At 32.0% G+C, this 20,864-nt stretch overlaps 1 protein-coding gene across 3 annotated transcripts in view; it reads left to right on the top strand.

Moving 5' to 3' along the window:
• The window catches only part of LOC140443589 (uncharacterized), a 224,418-nt gene that overhangs the window by 69,203 nt on the left and 134,351 nt on the right, over nucleotides 1-20,864 (top strand). For all 3 annotated transcript variants that reach the window (XM_072534937.1, XM_072534936.1, XM_072534935.1), the window contains exon 3: nucleotides 4,684-4,820. In XM_072534937.1, coding sequence (XP_072391038.1) covers nucleotides 4,684-4,820 — 137 coding nt within the window. The remainder of the gene's footprint in view (nucleotides 1-4,683; nucleotides 4,821-20,864) is intronic.

The following is a 20,864-nucleotide window of genomic DNA, read 5'->3' as shown; positions in this document are numbered from 1 at the left end:
TAAAGATTTTTAATTATACGTAGGTCTTTATCATCATACGTACGTCTTTATCTTGCTGAATAATGGTTATCATTTCAGTATCTTTCACTCGATCAAAGGCATTAAATTCAATAAAACACATAAACTGGATGACCGACAACTCTGCCTCTCTGTAGCATATCTGAATACTAATAGTGCTTCTCTGGTTACAAGGTTACTGTGGAATCCAAACTGCGTATTGCATGTATATTTTTTGAGCTTTATTATTTCTCTCGGTATTTTATCCGACCCCGTCGCTTTTCTGGTCTTTGTTAATCTTCTTGCTCGTTCAATTTCGTCCATAGTCTTGTCACTACTTCTTTAATTTCAAGATCGGGCCTTTCATCATTAAACAGGTAAACCCTCCGCCCTTCAAACCATTGTAAAGACTTTCTTCTCCGCCAAGAATACCGTTATCGACTTCATTCATGATTCTGGACAAAGAAACCTTAGCAGATACTAATTTCTCGGGTCAGGAAACACCTTGAATCTGCGGAGTGCAGGGATTGATTCCTTTCTCCGGATATGACTGTCCAGAGAGAGTTTATATCCTCTACCATATTTTTGGTCTCATTTGTTACTTATTTTATTGACACAATTTAAAGATATATAATAAAGAAGAGGAAGTATAAATATGGGTTTTAAAAAAAGCATTATTAAAAAACGTTTCGTTGTCATTGACAAGCAAATGCCTATTTTATTAAGTGATTGCAGAAAAAATATTAGTTACCTGCTTCTAGAAATATACTCACTTAATAAAGTAAAGTGATCGGGCAAATTATTAAAATCATTTTGAACTCAAGCGGACAAATATTCACAGATAGTAGTCAAGGGGCTATGACGGCTCTTAGAAGCCGTAAAGCAGACTCTAGTCTAAGGAGTTCCGGGTCATTGCACATTGAACGAGTTAATAAAAATGCCGGAAGACGATCAGCTATAAAATACTTCTGTCCAGAGCCGGCCGTGGGAGTGCCATAAAGCACTCGAAGGTATGTACGAAAGCATATCTAATCAAGAATATGGCAAAATGAATATTGGACTGACTTGGGCTAAAAGGATTGAACTACTGCGGAAAACAAGCAGGAATAAGTTCAGAATTATAACAGGCTCGCTTATTGAATAGGTGCCAGTCAACAAATACCTGCATACAATGGAACTATTTAATGTAGACTTAAGCTTTAGACTCTGTAGCACAGAACCTAAAACAGTCAATCATATTGTAGCACTCAACTGGACCTGTACAAACTGGTACAAGACTTCAGAATTCTGGAATGGGTATATTTTCTAAAGTAGGTATACTGTTTTCTTTGATTTTTATATTAGTAACTTGTTTAAATAACCTGGTCACAGAACGGGTTAAATGGTTTATTAATGACTCCTTCTGTGACTATATTATTTAAACAATTTACTAATATAATTTTTTTTAAATATAATTTATTTGAAAACGGACAACTTTTTTCAAAGGCAAAAGACAAGACTCAAACTTTTTACAAAACCAATGTTATCTTGTAACGTAATATTTTGCCTACCACATAGGGTATTATTACAGGGGGTTGAAAATTGGGACAGAAGTTACTGGGGCAGAGATAGGGTAAACAAAATAAACGAAACTGTGCGAACGGCACTCAGGGTTTGTTTGGAGAGCTAGGTCGTGGATAAGTTGAATGGCAATGGGGTTGGGTTTGGGAACTACAAAAATGAAACAAAGGGGTACTATTATGAATCTCCTGGAACAAATGGACAAACAAAACAAACAACAGGAAGGACCTCTAGCAATTTAAAATGGACGCCGCTTCGAGGTGCCAAATTATAACCATTACAATAACTAGTTGTAACTATTGAAATAATTCTTAGAAATACAAAAATGGTTAGGAGACTTTTCTAAAATAAAAAGACAAAATGGTCCAGAGAAATAAATTAAACATTTATTGTGTCTCACCACAAACAGTTACAAAAATACAGATTGCACAAAACACACTATATTAGTAGTTGCAGAGATTAATACCAAAATAATAAAGAAGAAAAACTTACATTATGTCCTATTCATTTACAAACTCTGTTGCTACAAAACTTACAAATGTCACTGGGCTATAAACTGTGACAAATAATTATTTCAAGTAAAGAACTATCTTTCTAAATAATGAAAGCAATTATTATTATTAAAAAAATGTCTGTCTTTACTTTGAAATTAAATCACAGAAAAAATTACCTGAATTTCACTAAATTTCACTCTGCATAATGTATGGGGTCGGGAACTGGATCTATTAGATTTTCTGGGGGTAGAACTGGATGGGAAAAATCTGAACACGAACAAATTCATCTCCAAACTGCCAAAAAGCCTGGGATGACAACCAGGGATAAACAAAACGAGAATGGAAACAACGATTCTTCCAAACCTCACTTAAACTGCAACTGAACCATTAAACTGATTAAACTGCTACACATTTTCCATGAAAAATAACAAAACAGAAAACTTTCAAATTCGACGTAGAGTTTGGATATAACGCTGAAGCACACCGCTCTTGACCACGCCTCAGCGAGAGTGATCTAATAATCTTTTAAATTCATTCGCTTAACTTAGCATAAACAAAACATATAAACTGGAATATTTATTTGAAACCCAGAATATCCTAAAAGCGGTTTCGATAAAAAAAAATACCAAGGAAAAAAGCATCTATAAAATATAAACAAACTCTAAAAATGTATTTATATCTATTTTACTCGGCGACGCTAAGAGGAATTAAAAAAATTACTTCGTCTTTTAATACGTACGAGGGGATTTCAATATATTTCAATATACATTTCAAAGAATTTGCAAATGCTACAATCTACAAGTTGCCATGTTCGTATTGTCAGAGTTGTTATATCGATCATACTTCACAATGGCTCAAACAAAGAATTACAGTACAAAAGAGATTGTACAAAAAAGAAAACTTATTTTACAACAAGTAATTATAAAAAAAGATTTTTTTTAAGTGTTTCACATTACAAATAATAACATGCAATGAATTATAAAGCAGACACGGGACAGTTAAGCAATATCTACTGGAATATTCTAAATATTTTAAATTAATTTTTCTGTTTAAACAACATTTCAACCATTCTGTATATTCTTAATATAAATATATATATATATATATATATATATATATATATATATATATATATATATTTATATATATATATATATATATATATATATATTTATATATATATATATATATATATATATATTTATATATATATATATATATATATTTATATATATATATATATATATATATATATATATATATATAAATATGACTAATTTTATTTTGTGATAAATATGTTACTTGATTTTATGTTGGCTTTTTGTGTTTTTAATCACTAATTATGCTCAACATTCGTCATTTGGCCCCATTACAGGGATGCTTTGTTGTCTTTTCAAACCCATCTGAATGGTATGCATCCTAGTATCCAGTTCACGATGGAGGTGAAAACTGATTTATCCCTACCGTTTCTCGACGTTATTATAAAGAAAAACCAATTCCAAGATTTTCATCACTCTGTTTATCGAAAACCCACCCATACCAATCGTTACTTGCATGCCAACTCTCATTATATCCCTTTACTAATTAATTTAGTCATTAATAAGCTTATCTTCAGATCAATATGCCTTTGAGATGATGCAAGTAGACCCGCTGAGCTCTCTAGTTTAAAACAAGCACTCATCCAAAACGGTTACTATGAAAATTACATCAATAGGAGTATCCATAGACATCAATCTCCCACTCACTCTCAACCCAAAGACTCAGACCCTCATCATACGAAAGCTTTTCTTCCTTACGTCAAAGATGTCACTGACAAAATAGACAAAATTCTAAAATCAAGAGGAATAAAGACAATATTTACACTACAACAAAAACTTTCATCTCTTGTCCGATCAATCACAGACAACATTCCAAATAAACAACACGGAGTTTATGAAATTCCTTGTGCAGACTGCCTTCGATCCTATATAGGCCAAACAAATCGTAGAATCCAAAATAGGATTTATGAACATTCCATTTCTGTTCGCAATTCCGACTCAATTTCAGCTCTAGGACAACACCATCTTCATACAGGTCACAAAATTGATTTTGAAAACTCCAGAACCATAGCCCCCATCTGCTTCTATAAACCAAGAATTATCCGGGAAGCCATAGAAATTGAAAAAAGGCCAAATTGTCTCAATAAAAGAGATGACGGTAGACGGTCAGAAATTTACCGTCGAGTTGATACAAATACACTACACTTTGTAGTGATACAAAGTGCTAATAAACTTTTTGGTTCAAAATTATCTCAGCTACATTTTTTATTTGCAAATTTTTGGTAAATCGATTTTATCTGTTTTTCCAACCCCTACGAAGGGGCGTTTTAAGAGGAAACCGGAGAGTAAAAGTGGTAAACTTTTTCCCACCTTTTTTGGGTCCTAAAATTGACATTGTCAGCAAAATTCAACTTGTTCATATGATTTTTAGAGGTCAAATCTCTCACAACTGGACTAATATATTTTGGAAACATTAATTTATTATCAAACGAGAAATAAAGCTTATATTTTGAGATATAAAATTATTTTATTGCTGAAAATAATACATTTGATTTAAAAATGTTTTGTTAATTTATAGTGTTAATAATTTTTAGGTGTTTTATGGTTAAGCACTCAAGATGTTCACGGAAAAAGAGCAACAGCCCTAATTTTTGCCAAAACTACGACAACTACCACCACGTCTAGTACAACTGCAGCTTCAGATGAGATCGTGGACTCGTCAGAGGAAGAGGTAATTTAGATATTCATAATTTCCTCATTTTTTAAACTTAGTAATATACTAATATACTGTTTTGACTTCTTTTTAATAAAAGGTTATTGAATTTTACTATTAATCCGTAAGAAATATTTAAATTTTATTTCTAATGTATATTATTTATATAAGCATATAATAATAATTCAATTTTTTTCTTATAAAGTACAGAATATTAAATATTCTATACTTTATAAGAAAAAAATTGAATTACTATTATATGTTGATATAAATAATATACATTAGAAATAAAATTTAAATATTTCTTACAAAATAATAGTAAAATTCAACTTCGTTATGGAAAAGTTTAACTCATTCATTTTTCCGTAATTGTTCGATTTTTGCGGGTGGTGAAAATAACACAGTTCTTATTATATCTTTGTTTATAATCTGTTTAATTTTCAGCTCTTAATGTTAATAAACAAAGCAAATATGATTTTCATAAAAAAAAATGCCATCTTATTTCCTATTGCTCATAGAAGGTTGTTTTTTTAAGATTGTTTTTTTCACCATATTTTCAGCGAGCCTACTTACAATCGAGTAACATAAAAAATATAAAAGTTATTGTAAATGTGTATAAGCTAAAAAGTTTTAATAACAATTCTGTAAAATGTTGAAATTTTTTTAATATCTTAAAATCATAAAATTAAATCCTGAAAGAATCAATTGCGATCTGTTAAATAGCTCTAAAGTTACTGTTTGGGCAAGTACAGTTGTTGAAATAATGGCACTCCGGGATAAACAAATTAAATAACTTATGATATATTTGGTCGACCTAACTGAGGTTTAGCACACTTCAATAAATCATTAATTGTCATAATTCCAAGTAAATATAATATATGTCATACAAAAAACAATGTCAGCTCAGAACGCTAAATTATTGTAGTACTGCCGACAACCTTTATGAGACTGCGTGTCTTAGTTGTTCATTTCATTGTCAATTCTGCTATAACAGTGTGTTTATAATTAGTTAAGTGAATAGTTTTCGTTCACTTCTTCATTACAAATCGTTCTGCATATAACGTTTTCGCAAATTTTAAAGGTAAATACCACAACAACATATGCTCTAGTATAAGTTGTGGTTTAACAGAGATCTGTATCGTTTGTTGATTAGGTCAAAAATGGGGTAATGTGAAAACGATCTATTCCGAATAAAATGCATTTGTCTACGTTGGGTAAAATGGCATGTATACAAACAGATGTATGTTATTTTAGGCTAATTTATGGATTAAATAATACGTATAAATAAATCAGAAACTGTGTTACAATGATCATGGTCGGCAAATACGTTAGGAAAACAAATAGGCCAACCTGGGACGAAAACTCAATGCAAAGTGCGCATCGAATGTTCGTAGTCAACAAATGGCATCAAAAAGAATAAAAAAAATTCAACGTTCCATTCACAACCTTGAGAAGACATGCTAATAACTATAATAAAAGAGTTAAAAATAAAAAGAAAAGACTTGGTAGATTTTATATCACATTTACAATCGCCGAAGAGAACGAACTAGTGGAACATTTGAAATTATTAGAAGCGCCAATACTTGGATTGACCTATGATGATTTGAGGAGACTTGCTTATGACTGGGCAGAAGCGAATAATTTCGACCACAGGTTTAACAAGGAATCGAAACGTGATGAATAAGACTGGCTTAAAGGCTGAAAAAATCCTGTACATTCCTTGAGCCCTTGTCAGGGCTTCTTGTAGGGATTTTCTACCAGAGACTTCATTTGGTCTGCCCATCGTGTTGGAGATCTTTCACTTGGTTTTCGGCGTTCTATCTTCGGCCTTCTACTACCAATAGTTCCATGGTCCCCGTTCTTCTAGCTATGTGACCGAAGTAAATTAGGCATGCTCGGTTTACTTTTTTCAATAGCCTATCTTTTATATAAAGCTCTTCCAGAATTAACAGGTTGTTTTATGTTCTGTCCAGGACACGCGTAGAATTCTTCTATAGATCCACATTTCGAAGGCTTCTATCTTACTCCTATCGATTTTTTTGAGAGTCCATGTTTCAGCTGGGTATGTAGCAAGGGAAAAAATAAGGGCATTGACCAGGCTTTACGAATAGACATCTCGATATTTTATTAAGGAGACCTGAAAATACCTCGATAGCTAGAGCAATGGCATTTAACAAACCAAATATATCAAAATTTTTCAAAGCATGTTAAAAAGTTATCGACAAATATAATTTTCCTCCTGAACGAATCTACAATCTGGATGAGACTGGAAAGTCCACCGTACTGAATCCACCAAAAATATTTGCTGTTACTGGTAAAAAACAAATTGGTACTATCGCAGGGGCTGAACGTGGAATACATGTTACAGTTTTTTGTTGTACAATCTCAGTTGGAAATTACATATCCTCAACATTTAAATTTTTGCGTGTGTTGCAGAATACAAAAGAGAAAATAAAACAAAAGAGAAAAATAAAACTTGTTTGCTTCCAAGGCCAATTTCTCAGATGCAAGTCTTCCGTATAACATACGAAAAGCTACTGTGGAAAATGCAATGAATGGCTTTTAAAAAACAGGTCTCTGGCCTGTTGATACTAATATTTTTCCTGATTATCTGTTTTTTCCGCTAAGACAAAAGACAAGCATAATATAGCAGCATTGTCACATTGTCAGACAACGTTGATGAAATTCATGAAGAATCAACTATATAATAGATTGAAAAGGATAAATCGTACGATGAAGCAAACAACAGAAAAATGTTAAGTACGTTATTGCACTCGATACCATAAGTCTTCTATTATCCACATCAAAACAATGCAAAAACGCAAAAGGTAACTCACTTCAACTGTACTCACCAGCATCCCTTCTTGGCGGAAGTCAAAGAAAAAGAAACAAAGAAAATTCAAAGTCAAACTACAAGACAGGTTAGGAGACTAATTAAAATAGATCCAGAAGAAGCATTTGAAAGTAAACCTGACGATGACGAAGATTTTGTTGCGAAGCATAAGTCAGTGGAACCATGAATATGATGCTGCAAATGTAAGCAGAGGGCCCATGTTTTTTGTGCAAGAAATGCACCAAAAACAAAAACATACATTTGCGATGCTTCCTTTTAAATATATGCCGTTTTGCCCTGAACTATTAAAGACTCAAAATACTTAATTTTTTTTTATATTTTTGTTAAAATTTGAGCTACTGTTGATTAGAACTTGTGTTGCATTAGGAGTTATATTTTATAGTTTTTATCTATGAATATGTCATTTTAGATAGGCCTTTTAAAAAAAGTAAAAAAAAAATTTTTTTTCACTTTTTATGATTCTTTAAAAAAACATAGTAAAATCAACTATACGTCTTTAAAGATTTGTCATCGGCTATTCCTCGGATACCTTTCAGAACCTTCAAAAACCTGTATAAGATTTTTTCAGATTTTTTTTTACTGGCCTAATTAAAATGGTCCATTATAAAAGTAATTTTTTGTTTTTTACCATAGCTTTTGATAACAGTTGGTAAAATATTTCAATCGCTGTACCTTCTTTATTTATTATATTATTATTTTTTCTTTCCTTAACCTTTACCGAATTTGTACAAAAACGTTTATAACAATCTTTAGTTTTATCTTATTCCAAGGTTAAATTTAATGTCATAACATTGTCGAATAGGAATTCCTGTTTAAAACAAGCGGATTTCAATTTCCTGCACCTCCTACAGGAAGTAAAACAATAATTGTTATTTACAACAAGCCACAACATTAAAAAACCTTCACGTAACGAGTAAGCATAAGACAGTATCATTTTAGTTAAAGAAACTTTTTTATTCTTAGGAAACGCATAATAATTTAATATAAAGTAAGTTTTAACGTTTATAGGTTATATTATTTACAGTTATATCACGTATTAATGAACCGACTATGTTTGGTTGATAAAACAATTTTCTTAAATAAAATTATTTCAAATGAATATTATTTTTCGAGAACGGGAAGAGAAAATTACTTCTCTCAAATTATAATGTTAAGAAATATTACGTTTTTTAATGCATTAAACTTTATGAATAAAATAATAATAAATGAAATCCTGTTTTAGAGTTGGTAAAATGTCATAGTACTACTGATCCTTTATGCTCTATTATGGGTTTTCTCTTTTTTATGTAAACGTCGGAAACAGATAATACATGACTAAAATTTTAATATTTATTGGACAAGAACTTCTTGAATGACATTGGCTATTATATTTTACTTTAATTAGTACACATTTGCGTTTTTATCATCACATTGTTTACGACAATTGCGCTGTTCAAAACTTTGTCCAGAAATATATTCTTTGTTGCAATTTTCCCTAAACCATAAACCTATTTTTATATCAACAGGCACGTTAGATAATATCAGTATAGTCGTTTGTAAAAGCTATGATCCTAAATTATATAAACAAATAGAAATCTAATTATATTAAGAAACAATCTGGAATTCATTTCTTGCAATTATTTTCTTAAGGGCCCTTATAAATATAGCAAGTGTGTACAATTTTCATCTCTCAGATAATGTAACGGTCAAAAAATTACGAGAAATCGAATGTCTTTAACCTACATTATTAGTATTAAGTAAAATACTTGTCGTAAAGATAGTCAGCAATCAATGGGGTAACTATAACGTTCTGTTCACATTATACGAGCTCTGGCTATTAAATAACGAGACTGCTTATGAAAAAGAGTTTTATTTTAAAAACTATTCTACAATCGAATGCTCTCCTTCAATATATTCCCCTTTCCTCGCCACACACCGTTCCATTAGTTTTTTCCATTGGTCAAACAATGCTTTTCGATTCATCTCTTCTATCGACTCGAACCGGATTCCTTTTAAGACAGACTTGATCTTCGGAAACAGGAAAAACTGGAATGCCTGTAGCGGTTAAATACCGCTTTACAGACAGCGCTTTATGGGCAGGTGCGTTGTCCTGGTGCAAGATCCACGACTTGTTTTTCCACAACTCTGGCTGTTTCTTACGAACTCGCTCTCGCAGCGTTACCAAAACTTTCAAATAGTTTGGTTTACAGTTTGACCCTCTCTCAAGAAAATCTGAGCAGATATGTTGACGGACGAGCTTTCGGTCAGAGGTCAAATTTTTTGGGACCAACTTCGCACAAACTTTTTTCATGTTCAATTCGTGATATAAAAATTTTCTGACAGTTTCTTTATCGGCGTTTACAGTCTCAGCAATCATCCAAATGCTCATACGACGATCTCCGCGTACAATTTCGTTTATCTTGATCACTGTTTGCGGAGTTGAAACAGAGACAGGTCGACCTGGACGTTGGTCATCTTCAGTGCTCTCTCGGCCTTCAGAAAAGCGTTTATACCATTCGAAAACACGCGCACGAGACAAAAAATTCTCACCATAGGCCTCTTTTAACAAATTATAGCACTCAGTCAAAGTTTTTTTTTTAATTTAACGAGAAATTTCACATTAATCTGTTGCTCGTGTTTTTCGTCACACATTGTTATCGGCACGAGAAAAAACACGTTCTTTTCTAACCTCGACAGAAAAAATACTACTACAGCGACAAAAACGTGATTTCGTACTGCAAGAGTAGACACTTCCAGCTATCCAATGCTGCATTCGTTTCTCACTCTTCTCCTCTAGGATGGCTTCTGCGCGCTCTCGTTATTTAATTATATATATATATATATATATATATATATATATATATATATATATATATATATATATATATATATATATATATATATATATATATATATATATATATATATATATATATATATATATATATATATATATATATATACGTTGTATACGAGGCCAGACCTCGTATACATTAATTTGTCACCTTTTCTTCATTATCATCAGCCATCCTTCTTCTAAAGTTGAACATAGGCCTCCCCCAATTCCTTCCAGTTCTGGCAATCTTGAGCTTCCTGCAGCCAATCATCTGTCCATCGTGTAAGTGGACCTCTGCTTCTCCTATCAGCTCGTAGTCTCCACACTGTAATTTTTTGGGTCCAACAACCAGCATTCATTCTGGCCGCATGGCCCACCCAGTTCCACTTCAGCTACGCTCTGTGTTCTATGACATCTGTGACGCATGTCCTTCTAATTTCTTCTAACGTCTTCTTTTTCCAATAATTTGGCATGTTGCTGTTGGAGATGTTTGATAAAGCTCCATATGCGATCTATGCTAAATTTATTCTTCTTTGCAGTTTAGTAGTTTCACCTTTTCGTATACCCTGTTAAATCTTTTCCTTTGTTCCCAACCCTTTTTGTTTCGATGAAGCTTCTGGAAAATCAGTAACTCAAGTATTTACTGTAAGTTAGCAAAACATTTGCAAATTAGTCACTTACTAAAGGTGTTAGGATTTATCTTAGGTTATTTATCTAGTTAATTATTGCAATTACACGACACCTTTATAATAGATACCAATAAAAAACTAGGAGAAACAGATTACGATTACAATTACAGAAATAGATTGCAATATAAATCTTTCTTGCAAAAACTAGCAGAAATAGATTACAATTTCGACAAAATAATAGTCAGTTTCTACGATTTTCTGTTTCATAGCTGCCTCGTAGAAAATTGCCTGGCTCCTACTAACGATTTTAAGTTCTTTTTCAGTGGTCTTCTTACTGTCTTTTTGACCTCTTTTTTCGCTGGTGTTCGTTATTTTTTTATTAAGGCTGAAAAGTCGTCCTGCCTTACTTTTATGAATGTTTTCCATTTGGAGCTCTTCCATTTCATTGGGTTTTTCTTGGGTTTCCTTGGTGTCCTTAATTTTTTTATTTTTGTTTCTTCTTAATACTACTTTTCTACGGATTCACTTTTTCCCTTTTTTAATGGTGTTCATTTCACCATTTGTCTCAGTTACTTTCTCCGTGTTGTCTTCACCTGGAACATCTTCTTTTTCCACAAGGAAACTAAATTCCTGTAGCTGGCTGTATACCGTATATCACAAAAAAATAATAAAATCCTTTATAAAAGGTATATAATTAATTATAATTAATGATCTCATCTTCTTTTTCTTTTTCTGAAAGTAGCAGTAACATACACGTACATATTTATAAATCGAGTTCTTCATCCGTTGTTTTATTTTGAGATTCATCATCAAAGTTATCTGATAAAAGATCTGATCAAAAATTGTTTATTGATGAATGCGTCTTTAATTTTGATCGTTTGCTCACATACATTTTTGCATTCTTCAGATGAAAATTTTTCATAAAATTTATCGCATAGGCCGATCACATTGTTCTTAAACGTCACGTTTCTTGATCCCACATAATTTTTTAATGAAACGTAAACCAATTCGATTGGATTACGATGGTAGTCTTTATACTTCATTTTTGCCGGAGGAGAAGACGCTTTTTCTCCAGCATTAACTTGACGACCAGTACCAGCAATTATTTTTATAGTTGAAAGGGATAAACCTTAAAATTAGCTTAGGTTAAAAATAATAATTATTCAGTGGTACCTACAGAAATACCTATCATTGCAGCAACACGTTCCGGCACTTTCGTTAAATATATTAACAATGGTCCATTTTCTACTTAATTTTTTGTAAATTTTAAAACGATATGAATTACTTCTTGCCTTTGATGATTTAGAACTTATCGTTTTCGCATATTTTCCATATTTATATCACAACGTTACAACGCTGCACAAATATAGCTGGCAAATTACAATATGTGAATATATGCGCAGTGTAAACTGGGTCGTGATGATAGCCAATGTCTTTAAAGGATGAGGCACATGAATAAGAAAATGCTCTATGAATTCAAAGAGAATTAAGCTTTACCCACTTTTGCTAATTTTGTCACTGTGCACACATAACTCGCGTGTCTTCAGTAATTTGGGTCAGTGTAATGTATCATAAGGTGCATCCACTGAAATCACGCTGCAAAGGTTCTTATATATCTGATACAGCTGAGTTACTGTACGTGACGCCTTTCCCAGCAATTGGTTTTCACCTTTGGGTACGTTGAGTACTGTTTACCTGCTCCTTAAGAAACTATATACAAGTAGAATAAAAAGTTGACATGAACTCACATGTGAGTGTCGTTTATTATTACCTAACCGTCAGAAGACGGTTAGTTAATAATTGCTTCAATTTATTTTTACAGCATCTTCCTAAAATATGGATTTGTCTCGTTAAAAAAGTGTTTAATATCTTACAAATCAACGTTTACAAGATAATCGTCATCAGGACGTAATTATATACAAAGACTCTTGGTATATTAATAATTACATTCCCATCCATTAAGAACAGTAGGTCTTATTTTTCTGTTTGTACCAGACTTTTTAAAAGATTTACATAACTAAATAATATTAATCAATACTAAAAACCATAGTAAAATTAACAGTACATACTAGTCTACTAATTATGAAAGGAAAAAGAGAAATTGGCAATGCAAATACAATAAAAGCAGTTTGTATAGACTTATTGCAGAACTGAATCTTGCAATTAAATAACGAAAATAATCTTTACCATAGTACGGAAGTACTTCTCTACTTTGCTAATAATTGTAATTAAATTTTTGACTTTTCGATTTCCAATCCGGATTTTTTAAGTCGGACTGCGGATCCAGCAACCGTGGTACTTCAACAGTTTTGAAGTACTTTCTCCATTCTTTGGGAAAAAATAGGTATTTATTGTGGACCAATTTGGTTTCCATGCTTCGTTCTCCTTTTCTCTTATTAGCTTCTTGACAATAACTCTTTCTCTCGTTCCTGTGTTCTTGAAATTAAAATATTTTTGGTATTCTTTTCTTTTTCTTATGCTCCTACATTTTATTTAAAATCTGTTCTTTTTAAATAGAAATTTGTAGTAAATTTACCCATTAACGGTGCTTTTTTGCAGAAGATATAAAATGCAAAATTAAGATTAACGAATATAAATTATTGCTTTGATTCGCTTTGACAGTATATTAATCATAAACCAAAGGTTGTCGTTATATGGGATTATAACGGGTTATATGCAGTACTTCTTACGTCATTAATTTAATACCTAGGTCTACTTTCTAACATATATTATGACAATGCCACTGAACGGAATTCGACCTTGATTTTTTTTCATAAAACAGTCTCATTACGTTAATAAAATGTTAATATTATTAAAGAAATTTAAATACATCTACAGATAAAAGAATTATTAAACAATTCTACAGGTTCGTATTAATTTAATTTTGTTTGTAGTTTTCGTCTCAGTTTTGTACAATAATTTATAAAACTAATATGATCATCAAGACAAACTTCCAAAAAATACCTCAGTGGCGAAGAACACGAGTTTAACTAACAAGAGAGAACTAGAAAAATATTAAAGTACATACATATATTAAAAATCTCAATAAATATGTCGGTATCTTGGGATTAGATATCATCATCATCATCATTACCACATTCGTCACTTCCCACAGACATTATACTGGGCTCTATTGTTTCTTCCATTATCATATCGAGTTTTCAAAATTTTTCTTCTTTCTTTACTGTATCTTATAGCTAGTTTTTTGCCAATTTTCAGAAGAAATGTTACGCCTTATTTTCCACGCACAGACGAAATGTCAATAAGACGTGGTATAAGACAGACTTGTCTTCTATCACTCCTGCTATTCCATCTATATTCAGAAAACATTTTTCGTGAGACCCTATATGTCAAGACAGAAGGAGTAAAAGTAGGAGGTAAGATCATAAACAACGTAAGTGTAGAAAATTAATTGTATTTTCTACAATAGTTTGTTAAATAAATAAAGGATAATAATAAAATTATTCTCACTAATTAAAGACTATACGATCAGCACGACATTCCTTCTTCGTGCTGTTTTGTATCTTCTGCGCCTGTCAGTTTTTCAGATTCAAAATATTCAAATCCAACTACCCTTAAAACACTTCGTCTTTGCCTTCTCAAATAGAAGCACGTAAGTCAAACTTCCTTTTCAGCTTCTCAAATAAAAGCAAGTTATAGTTCTCACGCTTCTACCGACAAATTACAGGGTTGCCGGATTTACAACAAACTATAAACTTTTTTGCTCGATAAATTGCATTTAATTAGTTTTAAGAACAATTAAGCGGAACAGTTATGAATTTTATGAACATTTATGTTTTTATCATTAAAAAAGGGTGATTTGTTGGCAATTCCGATATTACTACTGATTCGTGTAAATAATACAATACAAATATTTTTTCCTTAATTCTTATTTTAATTATCCCAATTTCAATTTTACTATTTACTACATTATTACTAATCCACAATTTGGCGACCTATTGGTCGCTGCTCCTTCGAGGTCTATATTTATTTTTTATCTACCAAATGTAAGAAGGTGAGACTATAATTTTTCAAATATTTACTTTTAAATCATCGAACCAGCTACCTTATCCTTTCCCCTACAATAATATATGCCGATGATACTGCAATCATCGTAGAAACCATGAAGGACTTGCAAATACTGCTGGATAGAGTACATGCAAGTCGCAGATGGGCCATTCATATTAACCCTTAACCGGAAATATGCCGTTTAACAGACTGTAGCATGGCATAAACATATTCTAATACGAATTATTGCAAACGACTTTACCCACCGGCATCACACTTTATCTATTCCTAACACTATTGGTTGCTCAGCGGTCGCATGATTTGGAAGGAGAAATATGCACTCCTTGAAAATTTATCGTGAAAATTCAGTTTTAACCAGACTCTCAGGCGGCACGTCTCTGTTCGTGTTACTAATTTGATTACATTAAGTGCGTGTAGAGTTATACTAATCATGGCCGGCCCATCCAAAAGACTTTGTTATACAGATCCTTATTTTGAGGAGACAGCTCGGAAATGATTTGAAGAATTAGATGGTGGTGTTAGTGATGTTGGCGAGGATGCAAAAGATGATAATTATATTGAATCAGATAATGACACGAATTTAGAAATTTCAGCATACAGTGACGTAAGAGATGCTGTAGATGAGTACCTGACTGCAACTAATAACAAACAATACTATTATGGGAAAAATAGATTCAGGTGGTGTGCTTCCGAAGTTCGGCCAGTATCACGTACTAGAAACCATATTCTGGTTACAAAATTTTCTGTCCTAAAAACAAAAGCTTCAAGTATTGGAGAGAAAGCTGATTCTGCTATAGTGTGAGATTTATTGTTTAACGAAACGAATTATACTCCAAATAAACATTATTTCAAGGGTATCGATATTGTAGAGGTGAAGGCGTTCTCGGGACTTTAAATGTATTCTGGAGTATTCAACTCGAACCATGAAAATATAAAGTCACTTTTTACAAGGGATGGAACGGGCAGGGAAATTTTTCATGTTGTTTTGATAACTCTGTTGACAGAAACGAACGCAAATATAATAATCCAGTGGCAGAAATTTCTTATATATTTAACAGAATATGGAATATGGATATCAAAGTTTGTATGGACTGGAACAATCGGTAGCTATTGATGAAATGCTCGTTAGTTTTAGAGAAAGGTGTAGGTTTAAAAGTATAATATGCCCAATAAAACATGCAAATATGGCATTAAAATAATGACTCTGACTGATGCTAGAACTAGTTACTTACTGAAGACGTTTTCAATAAATAGATGAAGTAGCCATCAACTTTGTCTTTTTTCTCCACCTTTTGACCGAAAAAAACCCACCACTCTTCTGAGTGATCCTTAATTTATATATGTATATATATATATATATATATATATATATATATATATATATATATATATAAGAATATATATATATATATATATATATATATATATATATATATATATATATAAGAATATATATAAATATATATTCTTACCTAATATAAATAGAGAAGTTGGGTCCAGCATATACGGATGTAGATAAGAATGTACAATTCTCTCTCATATGAGAAAGGAAAACAAAGCTACAATAATTATATCATCAATGCATGACAGAGCCTGTGACGATATTGAAAGAGAGAAACCTGAGATAATATCTTATCACAACGTGAACAAAGGATGTGTGTATTGCATGGATGGAAAGTATTCTAAAAGCTCATCTAGTTGTCGAACTCGCAGATGAACTCTTGTCATTTCTCGCTTACTCAATATCTGAGTCATAAATGCATTTATCCTGCACCAGTGTTTCATGTTGAATAATTTAAAAAATCCAGAAAAGTCTTACTTTGCCATGCTTTTAGCAAAACATTAAGTTGAAGATGAATAAATACCTTTGTGTCCGTTTGCCTTCAGTGTACGAATCCAATAAGCAACGATTTCATCTAACTTTGGCGTTTGTGGGACATTTTTTATAATCAGTTTAAAATGTTTTCTTTGTTCTAAAATAAATCTAAAAAAAAATCTAAATGTTTTTAGATGGCGTAGTTACGTTCGTATATAGTTATTTTGATAACTATTGTCTAGGACGGGAATAATTTTTGTTTTGATTCAGAGCAGTGGCTATATCGCTCTGATGGGACCTAAAGAGGTCGAAATACGTATAAGCGGCTTGTCGCTACTCTGTATCGAAACAAAAATCTAATACCGTCATTATGTTTTATTACTTTACTCCGTTTGGAGTACCAGAAACTGAATTCACTACGAATTTTGATCATGATGAACGGCATGTGGAATGTAATTTTTAGATTCCCTTGCCGAGTAATTTATCAAGCTGTTTGCTTCGCAAGTTTTAGGAAGCACAGTGGTAAAAATTTGAATTCGGTTTCGTCAGGTAGAAATCGTTTGATTTCTCTTTTTGTTATACTGTTTTCTAGTATGATCATCTTGAAAATACATATTTGAAGTATTTTCTTTTTTTCTGTAACGAGCAATGAAAAGCTACGCATTTTAAGTGCTTATATGAGTTAGTGACTTTCCACTAGTCTTTCCACTTTTACATATATTTTAAATCTTTTAAATTTTGAACCTAATAATAAACAACTGAACAAATCCTGACATGCGATATAGCAAATGAAGGGAGAAGAAATAACTAATATATTAAGATAGAAAAACCAATCAGTTTTTAGTTTTTACCACCAGTGGGGAAACGGTGACGACTATTAGACCAAAGTCTGTTTGTTACTAAGAGGCGAACACAATACTATAGCTTATTTGTAGTGTACAATTTTGTGCATCTTAAAACGTTTTATTTTACATTATTCCTATTCATTCTTAATGTCAAAATAAATGTGCATGTAATATTTTTGGTGAAACAAAACAAAAGCATACGTTCTAGAATCCCGAGGCGTTAGAATCGGGCCACATTGACCGGGTATGACATACGTGACATTTTTCAAGTAAAACTTAAAAATAATTTGACTCCAGATGAGAAACAATATAAGGGATATCATCCTGCACATCTGAATAAAGTCAAAAAATATATGACTTAAAAAGCAAGAGCATCAAAATGGCGCAGAATGCCATTACCTCTAAGGCATCAACTGCTGATCTGTAAAAACGGTTTCCATCTCATTCACAACAAATCGTATAAGTTATTACAAGAGAAAGCTTTGGACACTGAATTACATGTTGTATGATTTTTCTGATTCAACGGTCCATTGAATTATGTGGGACGAGTCTAAAGGAGCTTGTGGCGGAAATGAAATCGGATCTTTATTATTGAAATGGGCAGATACTGGCATTCCTGGCAGTGGAAAAGAAGAAATTGTTACGGCTAAAATAAGAATAGGTCACACCCACATGGAGGCGGACAATGTCCATGCGCCAATAGAGCGGAGGAGACAAGATTTTTGTCTAAAACTGTATGTCTATTTTAACAACCTGGGACTGACAGCAGTTAGTTTGACAAACCTCTATAAACCATATTGTACATAATATGGATCTTTTAAGATTTTAAATTTTTTAGCTCTTTGTACGAAACCAAAACATGTCAAAATCAACCTTTTAATAATATAAAAACAAACAAACAAACAGAAAGTTCTGCTGTTAATCTGTGTTCAGCTGCAATGATACAGAATAATATAGCAACTTTTTAAAATGTAATTTTAATTATGAAAAACAAGAAGTTGACCTTATTCGGTTTTAAGGCGACATCTTACATTGTTAAAAGATTTGAAGCTGGTATCACAAGGTCCAAGACCTATATTGTAAAAAAGTGTAGTGATCTATTGGCATTACTGAAATATATTATTATAACGCTTAGTAAATAGATTACTAAGCTAAAGGTGGGTACACATATGCGAGCCGAACGGTATACGTACAGTACGCGTACAGATCCTTGAAAAATATTCTACATCGTACGTGATCGTACTGATCGCATACTTATCTCGATCCATGGAAAGCGACAAACCAACAACGAACACACATGTGCGAAATGATTCATTTTATTTATAATTTGGGTACTGATTTATGTTCCTGTTTTTGCTTGTTTAACAAAAATAAAATTATGTACAGTAATCATCGACGTATAAATAAAGATTTTATCTTTATTTATACGTCCATGACAATAATCAGTTTACTGTTTTCTCACGTCTCTCTAGGAAGGAACACGTCATTCACACAATGTCGATTTGATGACACAATAAAAATGTTCGCTGCGTCTAGTAAGCGCCGTCCAAACTGAAAGCCGAGCTTCCTTTGAAGTCGTGAAATAAACCGCAACAATTTGGTTCGCGACGAGTCACGATGAAACAGTACGCAAGCGGTTTTTTCTGCCGTACACATTAACGAATATAGCGTTCACAAACGGTTCGCGAACAGTTCTGCTCGCAAATGTGTACCCGCCATAAAGTAAGCTACTAAAGTCAGTATAAAATATGGACTACAAATGAACGTTAAGAAAACCATGATTATTTCTAAGCAACATACAGTAAGAAAGCTAGATATCGAGGGAAAACAAGTAAAAAGAGTGAATAACTACAAATATCTGGAAACCTGGGTAAATAAAAACAATGACCAAGTTAGAGAAATATGGACACGCATTGAAATTGTAAGACAAGCATTTATAAAAATAAAAACAATGTTTGTTAATCGAGACCTTCCTCTGGAACTGAGGATAAAAGGCTTAAGATGCTAAGTGTTCTCGACTTTGTTGTATAGAATGGAAAGCTGGACACTAAAAGTGGATAATATAAAGAAGTTGGAATCATTTGAGATGTGTGATTTTGAAAATACCATGGACCCAACGAGTTACAACTGCAGAAGTGTTAAGAAGTTTACAAAAAGATTGAGAGGTCATAAAGCACATCAAAACAAGAAAGCGGGAAGACAGCTGTGATGATAGCCAACTTCCGATAGGAGAAGAAACTACAATAAGAAGGATGTAGCCAATGTAGAATGTTATATTTAGTTAATTACTATTTAAATGGGAATAAGCCACAATTAAAGGTTAAAATACTTTTATTGACGTTTCAATTTCCACTTCGGAAATCGTTCTCTATTTTATCTATCTTCTCTATAGAGAACGATTTCCGAAGTGGAAATTGAAACGTCAATAAACGTATTTTAACCTTTAATTGTGGCTTATTTCCATTTAAATAGTAATTAATTTAAAATGCCACAAGAAAATAGCTTCAGAACAATGTTATATTTAGTATTGAGTAGTTGAGTTTGTAGCACCCAAAAATATAGAAACAAAACTTTTTTAAGACACTTGTGTATTTTAATACGAAGGTATTATTTGTTGTATTATTGTTTATTAAAACTTTTAATAGTCAAATAATATTGTGTTTATTTTTGAATACCTACACCGCGCTAACTGTTAAAGGGTGGTAATTTTCTTAGTGGTTTACAAAAAACTGATGAAAATAATATTAAAAATTACCTGATGTAAATAATGATAAATATAACGACCTGATAAAATATTATTACAAAATCAAAACAATAGTTAGGTCAACAACATTTTTATTGATAAAATGTTTAATATTTCTCTCGTGTAAAGTTAGGAAAATTGGAAACAGTGTTGTCCTATCCCTCCGAGATATGTTTTATTAACTTCTTATTAGAAATAAAATAAATCCAATCCTGAATCTAAAATGAAATTTTTGTTAAAATCGATGCTATATTAAATTCTTTGGAATGGCATTTTGTTTCGGTCTATATATTTTACTTTCTATTTGGCAGATATTAAAACTAAGCTCATT

The sequence above is a fragment of the Diabrotica undecimpunctata genome, chromosome 6 (assembly GCF_040954645.1).
Source record: "Diabrotica undecimpunctata isolate CICGRU chromosome 6, icDiaUnde3, whole genome shotgun sequence".
Lineage (NCBI taxonomy): Eukaryota > Metazoa > Arthropoda > Insecta > Coleoptera > Chrysomelidae > Diabrotica > Diabrotica undecimpunctata.
The sequence above is the reverse complement of the archived record's forward strand: the minus strand, read 5'-3'. Positions and strand labels throughout refer to the sequence as shown.